Source organism: Stegastes partitus, unplaced genomic scaffold (genome assembly GCF_000690725.1).
Source record: "Stegastes partitus isolate 25-593 unplaced genomic scaffold, Stegastes_partitus-1.0.2 Scaffold2038, whole genome shotgun sequence".
NCBI lineage: Eukaryota > Metazoa > Chordata > Actinopteri > Pomacentridae > Stegastes > Stegastes partitus.
This window is the reverse complement of record NW_007579769.1, coordinates 51,633-71,436: the sequence shown is the minus strand read 5'-3', so window position 1 is coordinate 71,436 and position 19,804 is coordinate 51,633. Positions and strand designations below refer to the sequence as shown.

Sequence of the window (19,804 nt, the reverse complement as noted above, 5' to 3'; positions counted from 1 at the left end):
CCTGCAGAGAGCAGAGACACACCCACCAAAACACACAGACAGACAAAATCCCGACAGTGACCACAGTCTAGGACCCTCACACTTGGACTGGAGTTAAAAAACAGAGCTGTAGTCCAGACATTAGTCCTGCATCACTGACTGAAGGATTTTTAGAAGAGAGTTGGATTTCTGAAACTGTTCTGATGAGGAACAGTTAAAGACATGTCACCGGACCTGTTCAGTCAGTTTTATTGTTATTGTAATCTGATTACTGGGTATTTTATGGGAAGAACAAAAGGCCTGACTTTCCTTCAGCTCCCTGTGAAGGGCTGAATCATCTAGTATTAGGAAGAAATCAGAATCAGCTTTACTAGCAGTATGTAAACACCTACAAAGAATTGAACTGTGGTTCTTCCTTACCTTTACCTGAGGTACCCAAACAAGGACATCAGGAAGAAATCAGTATCTAACAATACTCTGTGGTGGCACGACGCACAACCGGCTATATCAGTTGACCAGAGCAGTGCAGAGATGTGTTCAGTAAATATGATTTAAACATTTGTCTTTATTCTACATTTTGTAGGGGGGGGCAGACTTATCTCCACAATAAAGAAAACTATTGCATCAATGAAATTATCAAAACCAACCTTTAAATTATTCATCCAGCAATATAATCTCAGAGTCAGCTCAATAGTTCTAATAAACTCTTTACTCCTTGTGATCAGTCAAGAGTGTTATAATATTAGGGAATTAAATTTGAGCTTAGGTAACTACAAAGATCGCATATGTAAAGGGACTGAAAGTAAGCTATAGAAAACACACGAAACAACTGTATACGCACATAACATTTGTTGCTAACTACAACAAACAAATAATAACAACAACAAAAATTAAACATAAAATACAAGGGTCGGTGCTTTAGCTCACCTGGTTGAGCTGGCGACCCATGTACAGGGGCTTTAGTCTCTGATGCAGCGGCCATGGGTTCGAATCCTGCTCATGGCCCTTTGCTGCAACCCATTGCTCCATTCTCCTCCCCCACTTTCCTATCTCTCCTTCAACTGTCCTATCTAATAAAGGCAAAAAGGCCCAAAAAAACCCCAACATAAAATATAAACATTGATGAGAATGCTGAGTGAGAATCTGATCAGGCTCTTTGAGGGTGAATGTTTTCTTTTTCCTCTCCATGAGCGTCTCTTATCTGTTAGCTACCCTTTGAAGCTCCCGACGGTGTGATCAGTTGATTTACACCTTCCTGTGACCTGGCTCAAAGTTGTCAGGCGAGGCTCTGGACAGTCTGATCAGTCGATTTACCACTTCTTGTGACCCCTGAGTTGGAAAGTTTTGTGTCCCTTTGGCATCTGTGTCTGTTCATATCCTACAATTGACCTTATGAAAACCTACCTCTTTTGTCCTAAACTGATGGTGCTCAACTCCAATTAAACAGAAATGCAACAAATCCTTTAATTTGCAAGCTGAATGAGTTTTTTCAATTTTTGCCCCTTGGGGATAAATAAGGTATTTGAACTGAATTGAAAGCACATAATGGTGAGAATGTGTACTTTAAAATATGCAGGAATTAAGATGTGAGGTGAGCTACTGAGACAGTTTGTATGAGTTGGTATGGATGTTACACATTGTTTGATTTTTGTTATTCTCATTGTCATGAAGCCGACAGACTCATTCCATGGAGTTCAACCATTCATTACACTTCATGACAACAGATCATGGAGTGAACAGATAGCCGAGTACCGTTTAGCTGTTGCTGCTTCCCCAGCCTAATAAGGATGCTCTAACTTTACTCATAACCCTCTGCTTTTGGTATATCTCAGTCAACTTGTGGACTGCAGCGACCTCTAGTGGCCAATGTTGATAGAACCTTATTCTACAAATCACATTTCACTCATGTTGGGTGAGACAAGAAATGGCATCAAAGTTTAACATCTTTCACAGAGACTGAAAGTAACAATAAATAACATGGGAATGTCAAACCAGAGGGCTGTGCTATGAAGCAAGTCAGGCTTTCTTTGTGTTAGTCTACTCGACAGAAACTAAAGCCCCAGTCAGAAATCGCGGGTATCACGGAGGTGGTTATCAACTTTCTTTGTCAACACGGATTTTCTGCTTCAGATTCTGTTCACATAAAAGGAGGCGTTTAATGTGACTGTTCTTCTGCACAAAATAAAAAACAATGTTTTCTGTCGTGCTTTCTGACAAAACCACACCGCAACAGGGTGTGGATTAACTCACTAGAATTTGTCACCAGTTGAACAGCTCAATTTTGTATGTGTGTGTGTGTGTGTGTGTGTATGATTGTCTAAATGAAACCCTTTCTTTAATCAGAACAGTAACAACAGTTTTATTTTTTTTTTCTGACAGTTTGTACAAAGGAGTTAACATGTTCAATGCCACTAATCCATTTCAGTCTTATTGCTGGCCTAGTAACAGACCAGAATTTTAAAATGTGAATGTCAGAACTTCTCATGTTTTAAAATGTTTCTAAATCGTCAAACTTTCTGATTATTTCCAGGTTTATGTGGAAAATATGATTTTCTATGTGCTCTCAGACTTTTGGACCCCACTGTCCTTTCATATCATGAACAGCAAACTTTTTTCAATTATTTTCAAACTAACTTACAGCTTCACTTCTACTCAGAGGTGAGTTTTCAGTTGGATACTGGACAGTGATATTTGTTTTTATAATCTTACAGGGGGAAATAAGGTGCAAACAAAAATGTAATGAATTTAGAGTTATCCACCTTACGTACACACATCCATGAGAGCGTGGCGGTAGCTCAGCTGGGCCTTAACCCCGCCTGCTCCAGGGCACCATAACGGGGCTGACCCTGACCCCAGCCTCTAACATGCTAAGATATGCGAAGACCGCTTCTTGTGGTAGTCTGTGCAATAACAAAGTTGAATCTTCTTCTTTTATTCAGTCATTAATAGTACATATGACATAAAACCACAAACCATCAGGTCAATATGATGTATTATTACATCCAAGAATCTTCTCAGCTGTAAGCTTGACATGAATGTTTTCAGACAGACAAGATTAAGAACAGCTACTTAAAAACATGTAAGAAAAAAAAAAATCAAACACAGGAGTCAGAAATACTGTCAGTTTTTGGTCCAGTAAATCAAGCATAATGTGCTACATCAGTGGTCCCTTACCTCAGCAGATCAACCCCTAGTGAGGCCACCCAGGTGCACCTTGCAAACTGATATCTGTGGATCCTCTGTCATCTTAATATCCCTAAAACCTTCAGAAAATGTCAGAGCTTCAAAACTCATCCCATGTGAAGTTTTTACTCGAGCACCTCAGAATTACAGCTCAAGGATGCTGGCCGGACATAGTCAGTTAGAAGACTTTAATTAGTCACGCTGCCAGCAATGAAAAGTCTTTGAAGGCTGACCGGCAAGTTTTAGACTGACGGTATATAACTAATAATGTCAGAGTGAATCCAATCCAACTGCAAAGCCTGAGTTAGTGAGACTTTCTGCATCAGTTCCATGAGTGTAATCAAACATATAAAAACACATAATACTGATGATGCAAAGAGAACATACTGATGAAACATGGTGGATGAGAACTAATGTTTGACAAAACATATTAATACAGAGATTGAAAAGGTAACAGACTGTCCTAATGGTGAGGAGAAAAAGGGGAGAAACGCTTCTCTTTCTGGAACAGACAATGTGGAAGCAAAGAAAGGCTGTCAGGATTTGAAATTTCAGTTACACCTAAAGCTCTATGAAATATAATCACTACTGGATTGTGACTGTTGAAATTTAAACACCAATAAATATATTAAATCTGTTACAACCATCCGTATTCATGTGGTTTGATTTGAGTTTTTGGTAAAAGCCTTCCCTAAATGGGTTCGCAGCCTGTGTGCCGGTCTGGCAGACTTGTCAAGCTTTGGATTTCTCCACATTTTGAAGCACTGTGTTCTCAGGATGGTTTCTTTTGCCTGCCATTTCAACATTGCTAAAACCACACAAGCCTGAGAGGAAGCAATCGAATAAACTGTGTTTATCTGCTCTAACGTAGGCATGTTGTTCAACATCGCAGGCTTAGCATAGCAATTCAGGAGTTAAGGGGATGGAATATTTTTTAGGTTATTTGACATGGTCTATTTTTTTGTGTGTCTTTTTTGTAGAGTATAGTGGAGAGAGACAGGACATGTGGGGAGAAGAGAGGGGAAGGACCTGCAGCAAACAGCCGTGGGGTGGACTCCAGGCCATGCGTTGGGGCCTAGCGCCTGTTTGTGGGTCAACTGCTCAACCAGTTGAGCTACCGGGGTGCCCACGTGGTCCATTTTGTTTAAAAACCTTTATTTCTTTTTTTTAACTTAATCAGATGACTTGACATTTCAGACATTTCAACTTTTTACCTGAATTTGTGTAGCAGTTTTGAAACTGCAACATCTTTAAATAGACTTTAAACTACTTTCAGAGAGATGATTTTGAAGTATTAGACAGTATTTCTTACATATGAATTCATTAACAGTACATATTATGTAGTGATTAAATCTCACAATTCAAATCTCTACAGCTTTTCTTTGCCTCCTCAAAAGATTTCATGAGTAATTTTGTACCGAGAGCTTAAGTCCCCCAATGACACAAAGCCTTACTACAGTTAGTGCAATATGAATGATAAATACTGACATTAAAAGCAAAACAAGATTAACTCATGCGTATGTGTACACACGCAAATTGATTCAATGCTGAAATGACGTCTATTCTTTAATTCATTTTGAATCACATGACTTTTCAGCTGGTGACATGGCTAGTGATGAACTGGCTAGGAGGACATGTTTAAGGCACACAACTTGCTGCATTGCATTAGTCTGTGGCATTATTATCAGACCTCCATGTGAATGTGAATGACGTGGCCTGAACACAGCTGAATCAGCTTTTACTCATGAGCGGTGCTGCAGTGAGACTAGACTTTGCTGTGTTGATGTGTATGCTAACAATACATGAGCTTAGCCAGTCTGCCAAATATCTAACTGCACCTGCGGGAAAAGCTGGCTGAGAAATTGTGAGTGTGGCAGTGTCTTGGCACAGTGGTGTCTGGGTGAGGGAGCTACTCCATCACTGCTGTGGTGCATCTTGAGAAGTGAAGTACTGCGTAGCTTGTGCAGTTCCTGCGATGGAGTGCTGAGTAAGGAGCTGGACTGGTGGACGAAGGAACACCAGCATGACTGTAATGTTATCACTTGATCCAGCTGCCTTAGCATGACTGACCAACTGCTGAGCAACTCTCTGCCCCACAGCATCCTCAGGCTGTTCCAGTGAAGCTCCTCCTTCAGGTTCACAAGGCTGCTGGAGCGCATCCAGAACAAGATGGGGGACCTCAGAAGGTTTGACCGCATCAAAGAAGCCGTCGCACGCCAGCAGCACGTAGTCCTCATCCCCCAGCAGCTGCATTGTTGAGCAGTCAGCATCTCCAGAGACATAGGGCTTCTGGTCAAAGTCACCTGAAGGAAGGATGTGTGTGGTCAGCGGCTACAACTAAAACAGCAGTACCTCATCAGAGTGACTCAGGTCACACCTGAAAGGCTCTTTATTGAACCAACAGGCTAAATGTTTGGATAGAGTGAAGACAAACAGCCCTCAAAGCCAAGCTTACTCATCTTGCACTAAAAAAACTGATTAACTGACCCTGCTGATATCACAGGCAAATTTGAGCTTTTCAGCGAGATTAGTAAACTGCAGTTACTCTAAAATTTAAATTTAAGAACAGAATGATTTTGGGGGCTGCAAGGTGGATCAGTGGTTAGCACCGTCACCTCACAGCTAGAAGATCCCCGGTTGGTCCCAGTTAGAACACCCGGGATCTTTCTGCGTGGAGTTTGCATATTCTCCCTGTGCAGCGTGGGTTCTCTCCGGGTTCTCCAGCTTTCTCCCATCCATCCATCCATCCATCCATCCATCCATCCATCCATCCATCCATCCATTTTCTTCCGCTTATCCAGGGCCGGGTCGCGGAGGCAGCAGACGGAGCAGGTGATTCCAGACATCCCTCCCCTGGCAACACTTTCCAGCTCTTCCTGGGGGATCCCCAGGCGTTCCCAGGCCTGCCGAGAAATACAATCCGTCCAGCAGGTTCTGGGTCTGCCCCGGGGTCTCCTCCCAGGGGGACATGTTCGGAAAACCTCCAGAGGAAGCCTCCAAGGAGGCATCCAAATCAGATGTCCATTACGACTCATTACTCATTATGACTCATTACCTCACACAGCCTTGAAAAAGCTGGGACTTCTGACTGCAATTTCGTTGTGTGTTCGGAAACATTATGCGTAATGACAATAAAAGAATTCTGATTGAGGCAGAGTGCAGCATGCAGAGGGCAAGGAGACAGCACTTGCTCTTTCATGGCAAAGCATCAAAGTTTAGAGGGTCGCCACCAACACGTTTGACGAAAACTCCCAATTTTTGGTATGAGTCATCATCAACGTCTAAAGGCTCATGTCACAGCATTTGAGGTCAATACGGTCGACCGGCTGATAATAACAACACATGAAAGTATAAAACATGTTCTTTCCTACTGCCAGCAGGTGGCGCTGTCACTGTGAATGTCCATCCATCCATCCATTATCTATACACCGCTTAATCCTCATTAGGGTTGCAGGCGGCTGGAGCCTACCCCAGCTGACTTAGGGCGAAGGCAGGGGACACCCTGGACAGATCACCAGTCTATCACAGGGCTACACTTAGAGACAGACAACCAAGCACACTCACATTCACACCTACGGACAATTTAGAAACATCAATTGACCTCAACATGTTTTTGGACTGTGTGGGAGGAAGCCAGAAAACCCAGAGACAACCCACACTGCACGGGGAGAACATGCAAACTCCACGCAGAAAGATCCCAGTGCCCCCACCGGGACGCGAACTGCGATGTGAGGCAATAGTGCTACCAACTGCGCCACCTTGCAGCCACAGTGAATGTATATTCAGTGGCGGCTGGTGAAAATTTTTGATGGGGGGGCGCAGTCTGCAAATGACCATTTTTTTAAAAATCAGAAATGAGAATATGAGTAACATCAGGCACAACTATTTACAGGAATGCAAATTGTCTACCTTTGGAGGATATTCTAATCATAATCTAATTTAACATTATCAAGCCTTACCAGAACTAAGTTTCAAAACCATGCATCAAACTTTCATTAATATTTACAGGATCTGTACAACTCAAAACACACAACATTAATAAAGGAAAAAACACCGGTACGACCCACTTTCTCATTTTGTTGCACCTCCAACCTGGTCAAAGGCAACACATATGACTTTTTGAATATTTTCTTATCGATAGACACTACGAATTACTGATGCTCCCTAAACGCCCCACATTGCAGACTGTGGTAGCTGCTGTTTGGTGGTTGCAGTGTGCTCAGACAGGTGTGTGACTAAAATGACTTTAAAAATAATAAACTAGGATGTTCTCATGTCAGATTTGTCCGAGGTTAAAACCATTTAGATGTATTCTACATGCGGTCTTTTCTAAGAGCAGTCTTTTCTCCATTGACAGCATGGCCAATGCATTAAGCTGTCATGCCAGTAGCTCTCATCTAGTAGAAGAGGAGGGGAAAGGCCGTGTGATGTTTCAGAAAGCGCAGTCATAAGAATGTCAAAGGAAAGTTTTGATATCCAACCACAGAAGACAAAAGCAAATACAAAATTAAAGCCGCAAGTGGCGATGGACGGGTCCTCGCTGTATGCTTGTCAGCCTTCGCGTTGGAACACTCCTCTGATGTCATCTACATTATGATGACATCATCTACATCATGATGACATCATCATGGCGGATTTTGTGTCGGGTTGACAGAAACGCGCTAATGGATTTTTTTGTGCGCCACGAGCTGTTACATATGTGTGGTGAATTTCGTAGTTGTAGGTGAAACGTAGCCGTGATGGGAGGGGGCGCAGTTGAGTGTTGCATTTTAGAGCGTGGAGCGGGGGGGACTTTTTTGTTCATCCTGACCTGCTCTATAGGCCTACCAAATTGCGTAGTTCTAGGTCAAACGTGCTTCCAACGGGACTCTCTTGAAATTTTCAAGGTGGAGCTGTGGAGCCATTTTGACAGTGACATGTCCAAGTCCCTCAAAATTTCAAATTTTTGCCAGTCCTGATGTGTGTGGCGATTTTGGTGAGTTTTCATGCACGTTAAGGCCCTCAAAATAGCATTTCAAAAGTCGGTACAAAAATTATCACAAGGGTTACAATAGGGTCCTACACACTGTAGTGCTCAGACCCTAATAATCACAAGGGTTTCAATAGGGTCCTTGCACTGGTGTGCTTGGACCCTAATAATTCCTTCAGTTTCAAGAGAGTCCTGCACACTGTAGTGCTCGTGCCCTAACGAATGGATGGTTTGGGCTGGTATCTACTTGCCAAACTTGAGACTTCCAATGATGTCATGGCCACTTTTAAAATACTCAATAACCACTAGCTGCAATATGATCAAATATACTTAAAAAAACAATGCCAGCCTTTCTGAAAGTAGCTCTGTTGTTCATGTAGTCAACGGAAATAAAGCCTGCGTTGTGAGAGTTTAATGCATTATGCTCAAAGGAAAAAAAATACTGGTGCTGTGTTCTTTTTATTTGGGATTGACTTACCTATGGCCCTGGATACAGCATATGTGCCATTAACACGCCAGCAACCCATGAAGGTAACACAGCCTCCAAGATCCTCAATTCTCTGTTTCTCATCCTGGACAGAGGAAGACAAAGAGACAGACCTCATCATCCTGCCACCATCCCACCATTGCAGTCATTTGTTGTACGCTGCATCACTACTGGGTGATTTTCTCTCTCCATGTACTATGTTAGTCAGCAGCAACACAACAACTCCATCACATTGACCGACCACTTGTTCAGAGGGAATTGAATTAATAAACTAAATTAAAGCCGCAAGCGGTGTTGGACGGGTCCTCGCCCTACGCTTGTCGGCCGTCGCGCACGTCAGGGTGTGGCGTAAAGGTGCTCCGGGCGGGACTGTGATCCGGCCTGTGGAGTTTCAGGCAGTTCGGAGCACGTGCGGCCTAGTTACGAGCCACTTCCTGTTTAGTGGCGAGGTGCGGCAAGGTGCGGCGGCGTGCGTGTTGACCGTGGTGGAAATATGCGCTGGGTGAGACTTAGAGCACCCGTGTTAAGTTTGAGGCTGATAGGAGCACAGCACATCATGTATTCTGCCGTTTTATGGCGTTGTGGCCAAATTCAGTGGGGTGCAATTTCCACGCTGTCAGACTTTTGAAGACCGTTTTGCTAACTTTTAATCACCACCTCCTGTAGTTTGTGCTGGCCAACTTTTAGGTGTGTACGACCTTCCCTGTAGGAGGAGATAGATTTTGAAAATGGCCAAAAATGTCCAAAAGTCAGGCACAATCGGCAAAAGTGTCACCTAGTTTTTTTCAAAATAACGGACTTCGTGTTGGGTTTACGGCTTGGCGCTGATTGACTTTTTTGTGCGTCCTGACCTGCTACACATGCCCACCAAATCTTGTAGCTGTAGGTGAAACGGCCTTTTGACAGGACTCCGTTGAATTGCAAAAACAAAGCAAAAATGGACAAAATGGCCATTGATCGAAATTGGATGGGCCGCCATTTCCAAACCGGACCTCATCTGCAGAGCGTTTTTGATAACTTTTAATCACCACCTCCTGAAGTTTGTGCTGGCCAAATTTCAGGTATGTATGATGGAGGAGTTCGATTTAGAAAATGGCCAAAAATGGCCATTTTTGAGCAAAAATGGCCCGACATACTCGCCGTTTGTCCAACATGGCGGATTTCCTGTTGGGTTTACAGAAACATGCGAATGGACTTTTTTGTGCAGCACGAGTTGTTACATATGTGTGGCAAATTTCGTAGTTCGAGGTGAAACGTAGCCGCGATGGGACTCTGTTGAAATATTGTAGGGGGCGCTGTTGAGCCGTGTTCCATTTTAGAGCTTGGCGCTGGTTGACTTTTTTGTTCGAGCCGACCAGCTCAATACACGAATGAAATTGCGTAGCACTAGGGCAAACATGCTTCCGACAGGACTCCGTTGAAATTTTCAAGGTGGCGCTGTGGAGCCATTTTGCCAGTGACATGTCCATGTCCCTGATAGTTTCCGATTTCTGCCAGTCCTGATGTGTGTGGCGATCTTAGTGAGTTTTTGAGCATGTTTAGGGCCTCAAAAATGTGTTCAAAGTTTGCGTACAATAATAATAATCATAATAATAATAATAATAATAATAATAATAATAATGATAATAATAACAATAACAAGGGTTTCAATAGGGTCCTTGCACTGGTGTGCTCGGACCCTAATAATGGTTATCATTTGTTAAACCAGGTAAAGTTACACCAGAAGGTGGTGCTAAAGAGAAAGAAAACAAGGTGCAGTAAACTGCAGCGAAGATTATCCAACACTTCCATACTAAAGGTCCCATATTGAACCCTTAAACAAATTAATGAAAGTCTCATATTTCCCCAGAATATTTTTCAGCTCAAAATACAGCAAATATGTTGACTTACCACTGAAAAAGAAATAATCAACTTCCTGGCATTCCCAGTTTGGAATACAAAACAGCCTGCAATTCCAGACAGCTTTGGGAATGTTCATAATATCCTTACCTCTCTCTCTGGTTTATGCGGCTCCATGAGTGTAACAACTTGTCCTTTTCTGATCAGTATGGCCTGAGAGTCACCCAGCCAAGCCACAGACAGCTGCTTGGCCTGTATCAGTATCGCCACTCCCGTACTGCCGCTCCGCAGACGCTACACACACACACACACACACACACACGGACACGCACAAATTAAAGCCCTTAGTCATTTTATAGTAAAGTGACCAATGAAGCTGACATGGTCAGGTGCTGTCAAATTATCAAAGTGATGCACGTCTGAAAAGGGCTATATAGATTAGAACTGAATACTGCAAATATCTATGTTTCCTTTTCTAGCCCCACAACCACAACAGTGTGAGTAACAACACGTTTGTTGCAGCCTTTTACTAAAACTGTTTATTAAAAATGAAAAAAAAAAAAAAAAGAAGACTTTTCTCAAAGTTTGTACATTTATTAAAAATAAAATCACATCAATAAGTATTCAGACACATGAAATTTAGCTCAGGTGCCTCCAATTTCTCTTGATCATCTTTGAGGTGTTTCTCCAGCTTGACTGGAGTTTACCTGTGGCAAATTCGATAAATTGGACATAATTTGGAAAAGCACAAATCTTTCTATATAAGGTCTTACAGCTGACCATGTGCCAGAGCAAAAACCGAGCCATAAAGCTTGAAGGAAGTGCCAACAGAGCTCAGAGGCAGGACTGTGTCAAGGCACAGATCTGAGGAAAGCTACAAAAACAATTCTGCAGCATTAAAGGTTCTCAAGAGCACAGTGGCCTCCACAATCCTGAAATGCAGAGAAGAATGGTAGAAAATGCCCCAATCCAGGTGTGTAAAGCTTGTTTTGTCATACCCAAATGTCTCAAGGCTGTAATTGCTGCCAAAAGGTGCTTCAGCTTAGTATTGCATAAAAGCTCTGAATAAAATGTGAAATTTCACTTTTCCGTATGAATAAATTTGCTAAAATTTGTAAAATTCAGTTTTCACTTGGTCATTATGGAGTGTTGAGCATAGACGGATGAAAGGGAAAATGAACGTAACAAGTTTAGTCTGCAACATACTAAAATGTGAATAAACCAAAGGAATCTGAATAGTTTCAGAATGCACTGTATGACAGCTGAAACCAGCATGTTCACAATGTCGCCCCAGAGCTGTTTCACTACCTCTCTCTTGGCTTTGCCTCTGAACATGTCATCGATGTGTTTGAAGGCAGTTTTAAAGGCTGTGTCGGTGTTGCTCTGCAGTGTCTCCTGTTTACTCAGAGCAACATGGAGGTGAGTGGCAGCATAGACAGCAGCATCCAGCCCTCCGTGGCCGTCAAACACAGCATAGTAGGCACGCTCTACTCTGTCCTGGACCACAGCGGAGAGAGATAATTAGAATGATGCAATAATTAAAGTGCTAGCTGAAATTGTGAAGTTGTTTTTATTTTTTTTTTTNGGGGGGGGGTGACAAGCTGTAACAAGCTGTTTGTATTGCTGTAGAAGTCGTACCTGGATTCCAAAAAGCTGGTTGAACTCTGCTAGCACCAAGTGTTTGTCCTCCATCTTCCTCCTTGTGTTCTTGATAGCATGAACAGAGCAGCGGAGGATGCGAGAAGGGGAGAGGGACAGCTTGGGGAGGTTTTGGTACCATTCCAGCGCTACATCTATCAGCTTGTTAAGGAAGAGACGTTGTACTGCCTCCGACTGAAGTACTGACAGTTAAATCAAATGGTAACAGAAAAGAAATACATTAGTTTTTTGTTTCTTACTACTTTTTTCTGACATTTACATTCACTGACCACTTCTTTCACCGAACTAATATATACAAGGGGAACAGAACACTATGCAGTCCAGCACATTAACACTTAAATAATAAACATAAAGCAGAATTATCACCTTTCTGACAAAAACTAAAAATGTATAAGCTTTGTAAAAGCTACATTTATGGCAGTGCTGTTGCATAGGATTGGCTCTAAAGCTTGGTAAATGTACAGCACAAAACATGATCAGGGTTCAGAAGGAAGGAAGGCCAATTCTGATTGACTTCTCGTGGTTTTAGGTTTAGATCGTCTCTGCAGGCTGACTAAGTATAATATGAAAGAACCTACAAGGTGCCCCCTACTCTGCAGTTCATGTAAGGTTTGTTTCATGTCACATTTGCTGCCCCACAGCAGGAAAATCCTGGATTTCAACCTGCCGGCTGGCTGAGGCCATCCTATGTGGAGCTTGCACGGCTTTTCAGCAGCTGCTTTGGCTTCACAGTTCATTGATCACTCAAAACTGGCTATCGGTGTCAATGAGAGCATAAAAAGTTTTTTATTTCTGTGGCCCTTTTCAGACATTGGATATGTAACATTGCTGGCTTTAACAATCTGAGTATAAGCACTTATCTAGAACCATAAGTAACTAATGGAGTTATTACTGTTGTTTGATGTGTGTAAATGCACACAACTTGCTTGCTTTGGAGACGCTCATATGGATCCTTCTGTGTCTGAGGATGCAAGTATTTATTGAACAAACAGCTAGAAACAACTTAACTTCAGCACCTCTTATAGTTTGTCAAAGCCTGAATAACTCCTATTAATAGTGTCTCTCAATAATCTTGTCTGTTCTGTTTTCATCACAGTAAAGTTTTATTTTTGGACATTTTATGAACATTGTTAGATATGTGTAATAGATGTGAAGTTTGTGGAACAAAGTGAACAAGAAAAGATATTTTGTGATTTTGACATGTGTTTTGTGCTCTCTGTAGTGCTTTTGGACCGATGCTAGTGTTGAAAAGGTCGAGAAAGGAATTTTTTATTTCCCTTACACAGTTCGAAGTACTGTCACTTGTGTGTGCTCATGTATTAATGCGACAAAAGGCAGCTCAGACTGCCATTTTAAAGTGACATCCACCTAGTGAGACTGCAGTCACATGAGCAGCTCATTCAGACATGACGCCAAAATGTTCAGATGTTGTCAGATCAATGTAGAAGGAGTGCAGATCTGAAATGAGCTTCTGTGTGAGCCCTGAGATCACTTGGCATCCTGTTAAGGTTGAACTATGCCTCTGCTCCCAGCAAACAGCAGACAGACACTTGTTAAGCCGTGTCCACACCATTATGTTTTAATTTTAAAATGGTGTTTCAAAATTAGATCTTCATCATGATAAACATCTGAAATGCATCACAAGAACAGGAAAGGGCAAGTAGTGACTGATACTTGCCCGTCAAGAGGCAAACATGGCTATCTGCATCACCGTTTTCAAAAGTCCCAGTTTGTTCCTGTTTATATGTCAACACTACAGCAGCACTTTCTGAATATCTTCACCCTAGAAGAAGTTTTTTTTTTTGCTTGTGGATGAAAGGCAAAAACAAATTAAAGAAATACCTAAACAACTGTTGAGGCAACTGTTGACTAACATCCTTCAGTATAACACAGCATAAATTAAAGCTACACAAACTTACAGACTACTGTCTCTTCCTCTTTCTGATTAGCTTCAGCTTCCTTGAGGCAATGGAAAGGGGAAAGGTCTATCTGGAGCAGCTGGGCCAGTGCTGCCTGGCACAGGAGGGCACTGAGGCCTGCAGGAGCACTCCTGAACCAACAAAAACAAGCAGAAATACATATTGTCTGCTTTGTCAGGATATGAGCACAAGTTATTTATTTAACCACACTTGGCAGTCAAGTAATACACAACTGTATAGCCAGAGATAATGTATGCACTTTGAGACAGAAATACATTTTTAGCAAAGACAAGTTGGAATAAAATAACAAGCCCTGAGCAATGCTCATTTACAGAAAGCAGGGGGTAAAGGCACGTCTATGTGAGATCAACTCTTTCATTTGTCACTCCTCTTCCTTTACAGTATGACATGTCTGTGGCGGATTATATTGGATAAAGGAAACAGTAAGTGGGGAGAACAATGCTGTTTCTGCAGACCGGATATGAGGTCTTCCTGACAAGGCATAATTCTGTAGAAGAGAGCACACAAGCTCATGCTTCTTCAGAAACACAGTTTGTAGAATTTACAGATTCTACATTTTCTAAGTTTGTACTCAAAGTTTTGCTGAGTTGGAAAGTTAATTCACAGCTGATTTTCACTTCAGATACACCTATGGTCTCAGCTGATGTATTTCCACATGTCCAAACTCCAATAATGAAATAGGAGATGTTCAATCTTACTGGTTTGTACTAATTCCCACTGCATTTGAACAAAAAAACAATTAATGGCAAAAATGTATAAAGCATGGTCAGTCTCTTTTGAACACAGTCTCTGCAATGGCAATTTAACTATTATATTTCTGTGAGCTATCTGAGTCTAAACTGAACGCTGTTGAATGAATATAAAGGCTGCTGTCCCATGGTACAGTGAAAGAGGAAATACAACAATTCTCAGCTTGACACTCCCTCCCTATATTTTCAAATTCAATCAATCAAACTCTGTCTATACAGCATTTTTTCCAGACAAAATAAATGCAGTTTAAAGTGCTTTACAACCAGCTGACACAACATATCACTTTAAAATTGATTTAGAGACAATCGAATAAGACAAAATATCTGAGGTAATAAAAACTAACAAAACAATAAAAATAACCATAAAATATAATTATGGAATATTGTACACAAAATATCACATTAAAGTACAGTGTTAACATGTTAAATATTAAGTAAAATTAAATAAGTATAAAACAATAAATGATGGTGATTAAAAAACAAGCATAAATACTATGTCATAACATTTAGAAAATACTTCACAAAAGTCAAACCAAATAGAATAAGCTAGATAGGTTTAAAAACATCAGTATTTTCAGCTCCTCTCACATTGTCTGAAGGCTGTTGTAGTGACAAAAAGCAGCATCGCCAAACAATTTTTCCTGCTTTTTGGAAACGGCTTAAAGAGAAGAACAGGTGGATCTGAGAGGAATTCCTGGTTCATAGACCTACAGCATTTCAGAGACGTAGTCCGACGTAAGGCCATGAGCGTTTCAGCATCAACAAGGTCAAAACGTTTAACTTTGACTCTGTAGGCAGATTACACTAGTGCATCTTTAAAAAAATTTGGGTTAGTACTAGGGATGGGCAAATGATACCAAGGCACCGAAGCTTGTGCCAGTCTAATGAACTGTTGTGTGTCGACTCCAAGTGTCGGAGCTTGTATCAAGCGACAATTGTCACGTGATTGACGACGTCAGAAGCTTCGGACATCACTGGCGCTTCATAAAGCGTTTCATTGGTTTACAGCTTGAATGTTTTGGCGCTTAAGTACGATGCTTCAGTGACACTAAGATGTGGGTTTTGAGAGAGTAATTTGTATGTTGTGAGGTATTTCGAATATTTCAAGTGGCAGAAAGCGGTCCCCTGTGTGGGAGCATTTTAACTTGATAACACTGACCAAGGTAAGATGTGATTTGTGATACTCAGATTTTATCAGCATCATGACATTAGTAGAATATCATGATTATTATTATTATTATTATTATTGTATTTCAAACCTCAACACGAGTGTCAATGATGTAGTAATAATGATTCTAGAATTTATCTCTCTTACAGTGTCCAGAAAACAAAGGCTGGATGAGGCTTTAGAATTTTTTTCTAAGGCTGGGGAAATAGCCAATTAGAAAATGAGCTGTTTGAAGCCAAGCACTGTGGAAAAAAATCCTGTTTCTTAACAAAAATCTGTGAAAATAAATGTGCACAAGCACTGCTACTTTTAACAATGCCCATGTTCACAAGCACAACTACTGACAGTTCTATCAGATCAAAGATCATACTTCAATAACATGGCCTAAAATGAAAAACAAAAAAATACAATTGGTACATATACATGAATGAATGAAATACAGCTTGAAAACTATAGGTACACAAGATTTGGTGCTCTACCATCATCCTGGCATAGCTCTGCAGGTTGTAAGATAAGATAAGATAAGATATGCCTTTATTTATCTCACAGTGGAGAAATTCACATCGTTGACAGCAGCTTTCAACAGACGTACACAGACGTATACTTGAGGCTTATAGTTTTTCTCTTTCTTTGGGTGAAAGATCAAATCCAGCCATCACCACATACCTTTATATTTTTAATGTAATATGTACTTTTATTGCTAACCAAAAAAAGAAAAATGCCACATGACTAATAATTTAAATTTGTTTACTAACATGCAACTTTAAATGAGTTTTAATACACACATTTGGGTTTGAAACCATGATGTTTTGTGCCAGTGCTTTGATCAAATTATGAAACAGCTGCTGTAATTCCAGTCTGCCAGATGTCACTGTTTTTCCTCACAGCGAAGCCCTGAAGCTTCAAATCATTTTCGGCACAAAAAGAAAGAAAGCCTCAATGCTTCACAAGGCTTTGTTCACCCATCACTAGTTAGTACCAAAAAACTTTTTTTTATTATTAGTTATTTTTAAAAAGTAAAAATGTAATATATCCTAGACTCATTAGACATAAAGTAGAACATTTCAAGGTATTGTTTAATAAGATGATTAGGGCTTATCGCTCGTGAAAATGTGATATTCTGACCGGGGTATGAGTCTGCCCTCATCTCGAGAGGCAGTACTTATTGTATTTATTCATATGGGCTGGCTTACCGAGCTACACATATTGTAGCACAACAGTAAATGTAAATGATTAGCACAGATTTTTAATCAGAGTAGAGAAGACACAACATGAGAATTCTGATGTTCTTATCGATCAAGTCTTCTGCAGCACTTTTTTTCTGTATACAGTGTATCAGTAACTAATATTATGTCTACCACTGCTGTATGCATTCAAACAACTAAGCCAATACTGCATAATGAATGAGCAAGGCAAGAGCAGAGCTGTCAGGAATGTGAAGAATGCAACACATGAGATGGACAGATAGCACAGACAGCCCTGTTCACTAAGTCCACCTTTGCTGTGGAACTAATGTTTCTAAATATATCCTTATTAGGTTTACCTGTGACCACTGTTTTGCAAAGAATAAAAACAGAGTCGAGCACCCAGATAGCTCAGCAGGTTGGGTGGGCAACCCGTGAACAGGGGCTGTAGTCCCCAACGCAGAGGTCATGGGCTCAAGTCTGGCCCATGACCATTTACTGTGGGTCCTTCCCCCACTCTTCCCACATATTTCCTGTCTCTGTCTCCACTTTCAACTATAATAAAGGCTAAAAAGCCCAAACAAAAAAAATCAAAAAAAATAAATATATATATATATATATATATATATATATATATATATATATATATATATATATATATATATAAATAAGTGTAACACATTGTTAAGGCATGGAAATAGCTATTTAAAATCCAGGGGGAAAAACCACTGGAATGTAACAAATCCAGCACAATTTTCTCTTCATGTAAAAGCCCTGTTTCCTGTGTTTAGTGAGCTACCTATTGTGCACTGCTGAGTTGCACGTCTCCCTGCAGACAGCAAGATCTGCATGGCAGCCGGGAGAATGATGGAGGGCAAAGTGGCTCCATTAACATTAATGCATTAAAGTGAAACTATCTAATGTTAGATTAAACTGTTCACTTTTTGTATTGATGACGTGTTTATTTGCTGATAGGGCAGACTACCATTTTATTGTCTAGGCCTAAATACCAGCCACAGAGACTCTACTGACCTATTACTGTGGAGCAACAACATTTAGAGCAAGAATCTGGCTGTGTGGCTATTTAATCCTGGGCAGCGACAGCTTTTTTCTTTCGTTCTGAACCTTCAGAACAGCCAGACACATGAAATGAAATGCCTATAGTACACTTGTCCCTGTCATACCTGGAAGCCAGCAGCCTCAGGCCCAAGTCCAGGCTTTCTCCATGTAGTTCCTCCAGGGAGACCTTGCGGCTCAAAGGGCTGACGGGCAGTGAACTGTTTTCATCTAGGGCAGAGGGGAACTCTTTGACGAACCTCTCCAGGAAGCTAAGGGCCTCCTCCTCCATCCTGCCGACTCTGGCTGCACCGACCTCTCCAGCGACCAGAAACTCACAGGTCCCAAGTGGACACCTAAAGGGCACAAAACGCAGACACAGACTTCAAATTCATTCTGTCAAACTTAACACAAAAAATGTACACATCACCGTACAATTTTAACATTGTCAAGATTTCGACTAACTTCATGTAGTCTTTTTCATGGTGGAAACAAGCTTCTGTAAATAACAAAACAGGTAGCAGGAAACAATCAGTGGTGCTTTAAGTTAGCATGCATTGTTGACAAGTAGCTGCTGTGTGCAGGATATTTTCTGGTTTGTACATGACTATATCTGCTTTTATCAGGGTCAAACAGTCGACGTGCAAATGCAAAGAACTTTGGACTTGTGGTAACAGCAAAGGTATATATTTTTGAAACTTCAGCGTTTCCCAAAATTTGTGACCAAAGACATGAGGATAACTGCCAAAGAGATGGCTTATTTGTGAACGTTTTGCCCAGATGATGGTGATCGAGGAGTCACTGATCAGCTAAGAATGAGAATTTCTGAAAGCAAATGTCTTAAAAAGCAACGGAGAGAGTGACAGAAACACACGCTATTAAAGAGAACAAAAGCTCAGAGTTCCAGAGGTGCGTCGACGCTGCAGCCACCAATGTTCGCCAGCTTTATCCACACTTTGAGCCCAGACAGGAACATGTTCTACATCTGTTCCGTTAACGTCAACGCGCCCCTCCGCTCACGGTAGCGACCGACGTTTCAACACCGCCTGGAACACCGTCGACAACTTAAAGCGGCTGAACTAGTTGTCAAAGTGACATTCCACAATGAGCAGAGCAGTTAGTCGGTCCTACCTGTTGCAGACTGTCTGGTGCTGCGCTCTTAGCGGAAGTACGGGGGAACAAAGCGCGCACACTCACCCACAAGCAGGCGCAGGAAGTGACGAAGCGTTCGGTGCTCGGACGTTCCGGTACGTCATCAGACTTCCCGTTTAAAGGTCCCCGCCGACAACAGCGAGCACCGGGAGCCTTATGCAGGTGGTCGCTGCTCCGCACACAAACAGGAAGTTGCGGATATTTAAACCCAGAACCTTCTAGCTGTGAGGCGACAGTGCTGACCACTGCCCCGCCGTGGCAGCCTTTTTCTAAAGTCTATCCATCCATTATCTATACACCGCTTAATCCTCACCAGGGTCGCGGGGGGGGGCTGGAGTCTATCCCAGCTAACATAGGGCGAAGACAGGGGACACCCTGGACAGGTCACCAGTCTATCACAGGGCTACACTTAGAGACAGACAACCAAGCCCACTCACAT

General features: G+C 41.6%; 1 protein-coding gene across 1 annotated transcript; it reads right to left on the bottom strand.

Annotated features, from left to right (window-relative positions):
- Positions 1 to 2,872: 2,872 nt before the first annotated feature.
- ppm1f (protein phosphatase, Mg2+/Mn2+ dependent, 1F) lies at positions 2,873 to 19,428 on the bottom strand. The gene is made up of 8 exons (XM_008303578.1): positions 19,345 to 19,428; positions 18,342 to 18,569; positions 14,036 to 14,166; positions 12,096 to 12,298; positions 11,766 to 11,954; positions 10,608 to 10,751; positions 8,610 to 8,703; positions 2,873 to 5,465 (listed from the first exon to the last, which is right to left on the bottom strand). Exons 2-8 carry the CDS (start codon positions 18,503 to 18,505, stop codon positions 5,080 to 5,082), a joined length of 1,311 nt encoding a protein of 436 aa, XP_008301800.1. The 5' UTR covers positions 18,506 to 18,569; positions 19,345 to 19,428; the 3' UTR covers positions 2,873 to 5,079.
- Between the last annotated feature and the right edge of the window lie 376 nt (positions 19,429 to 19,804).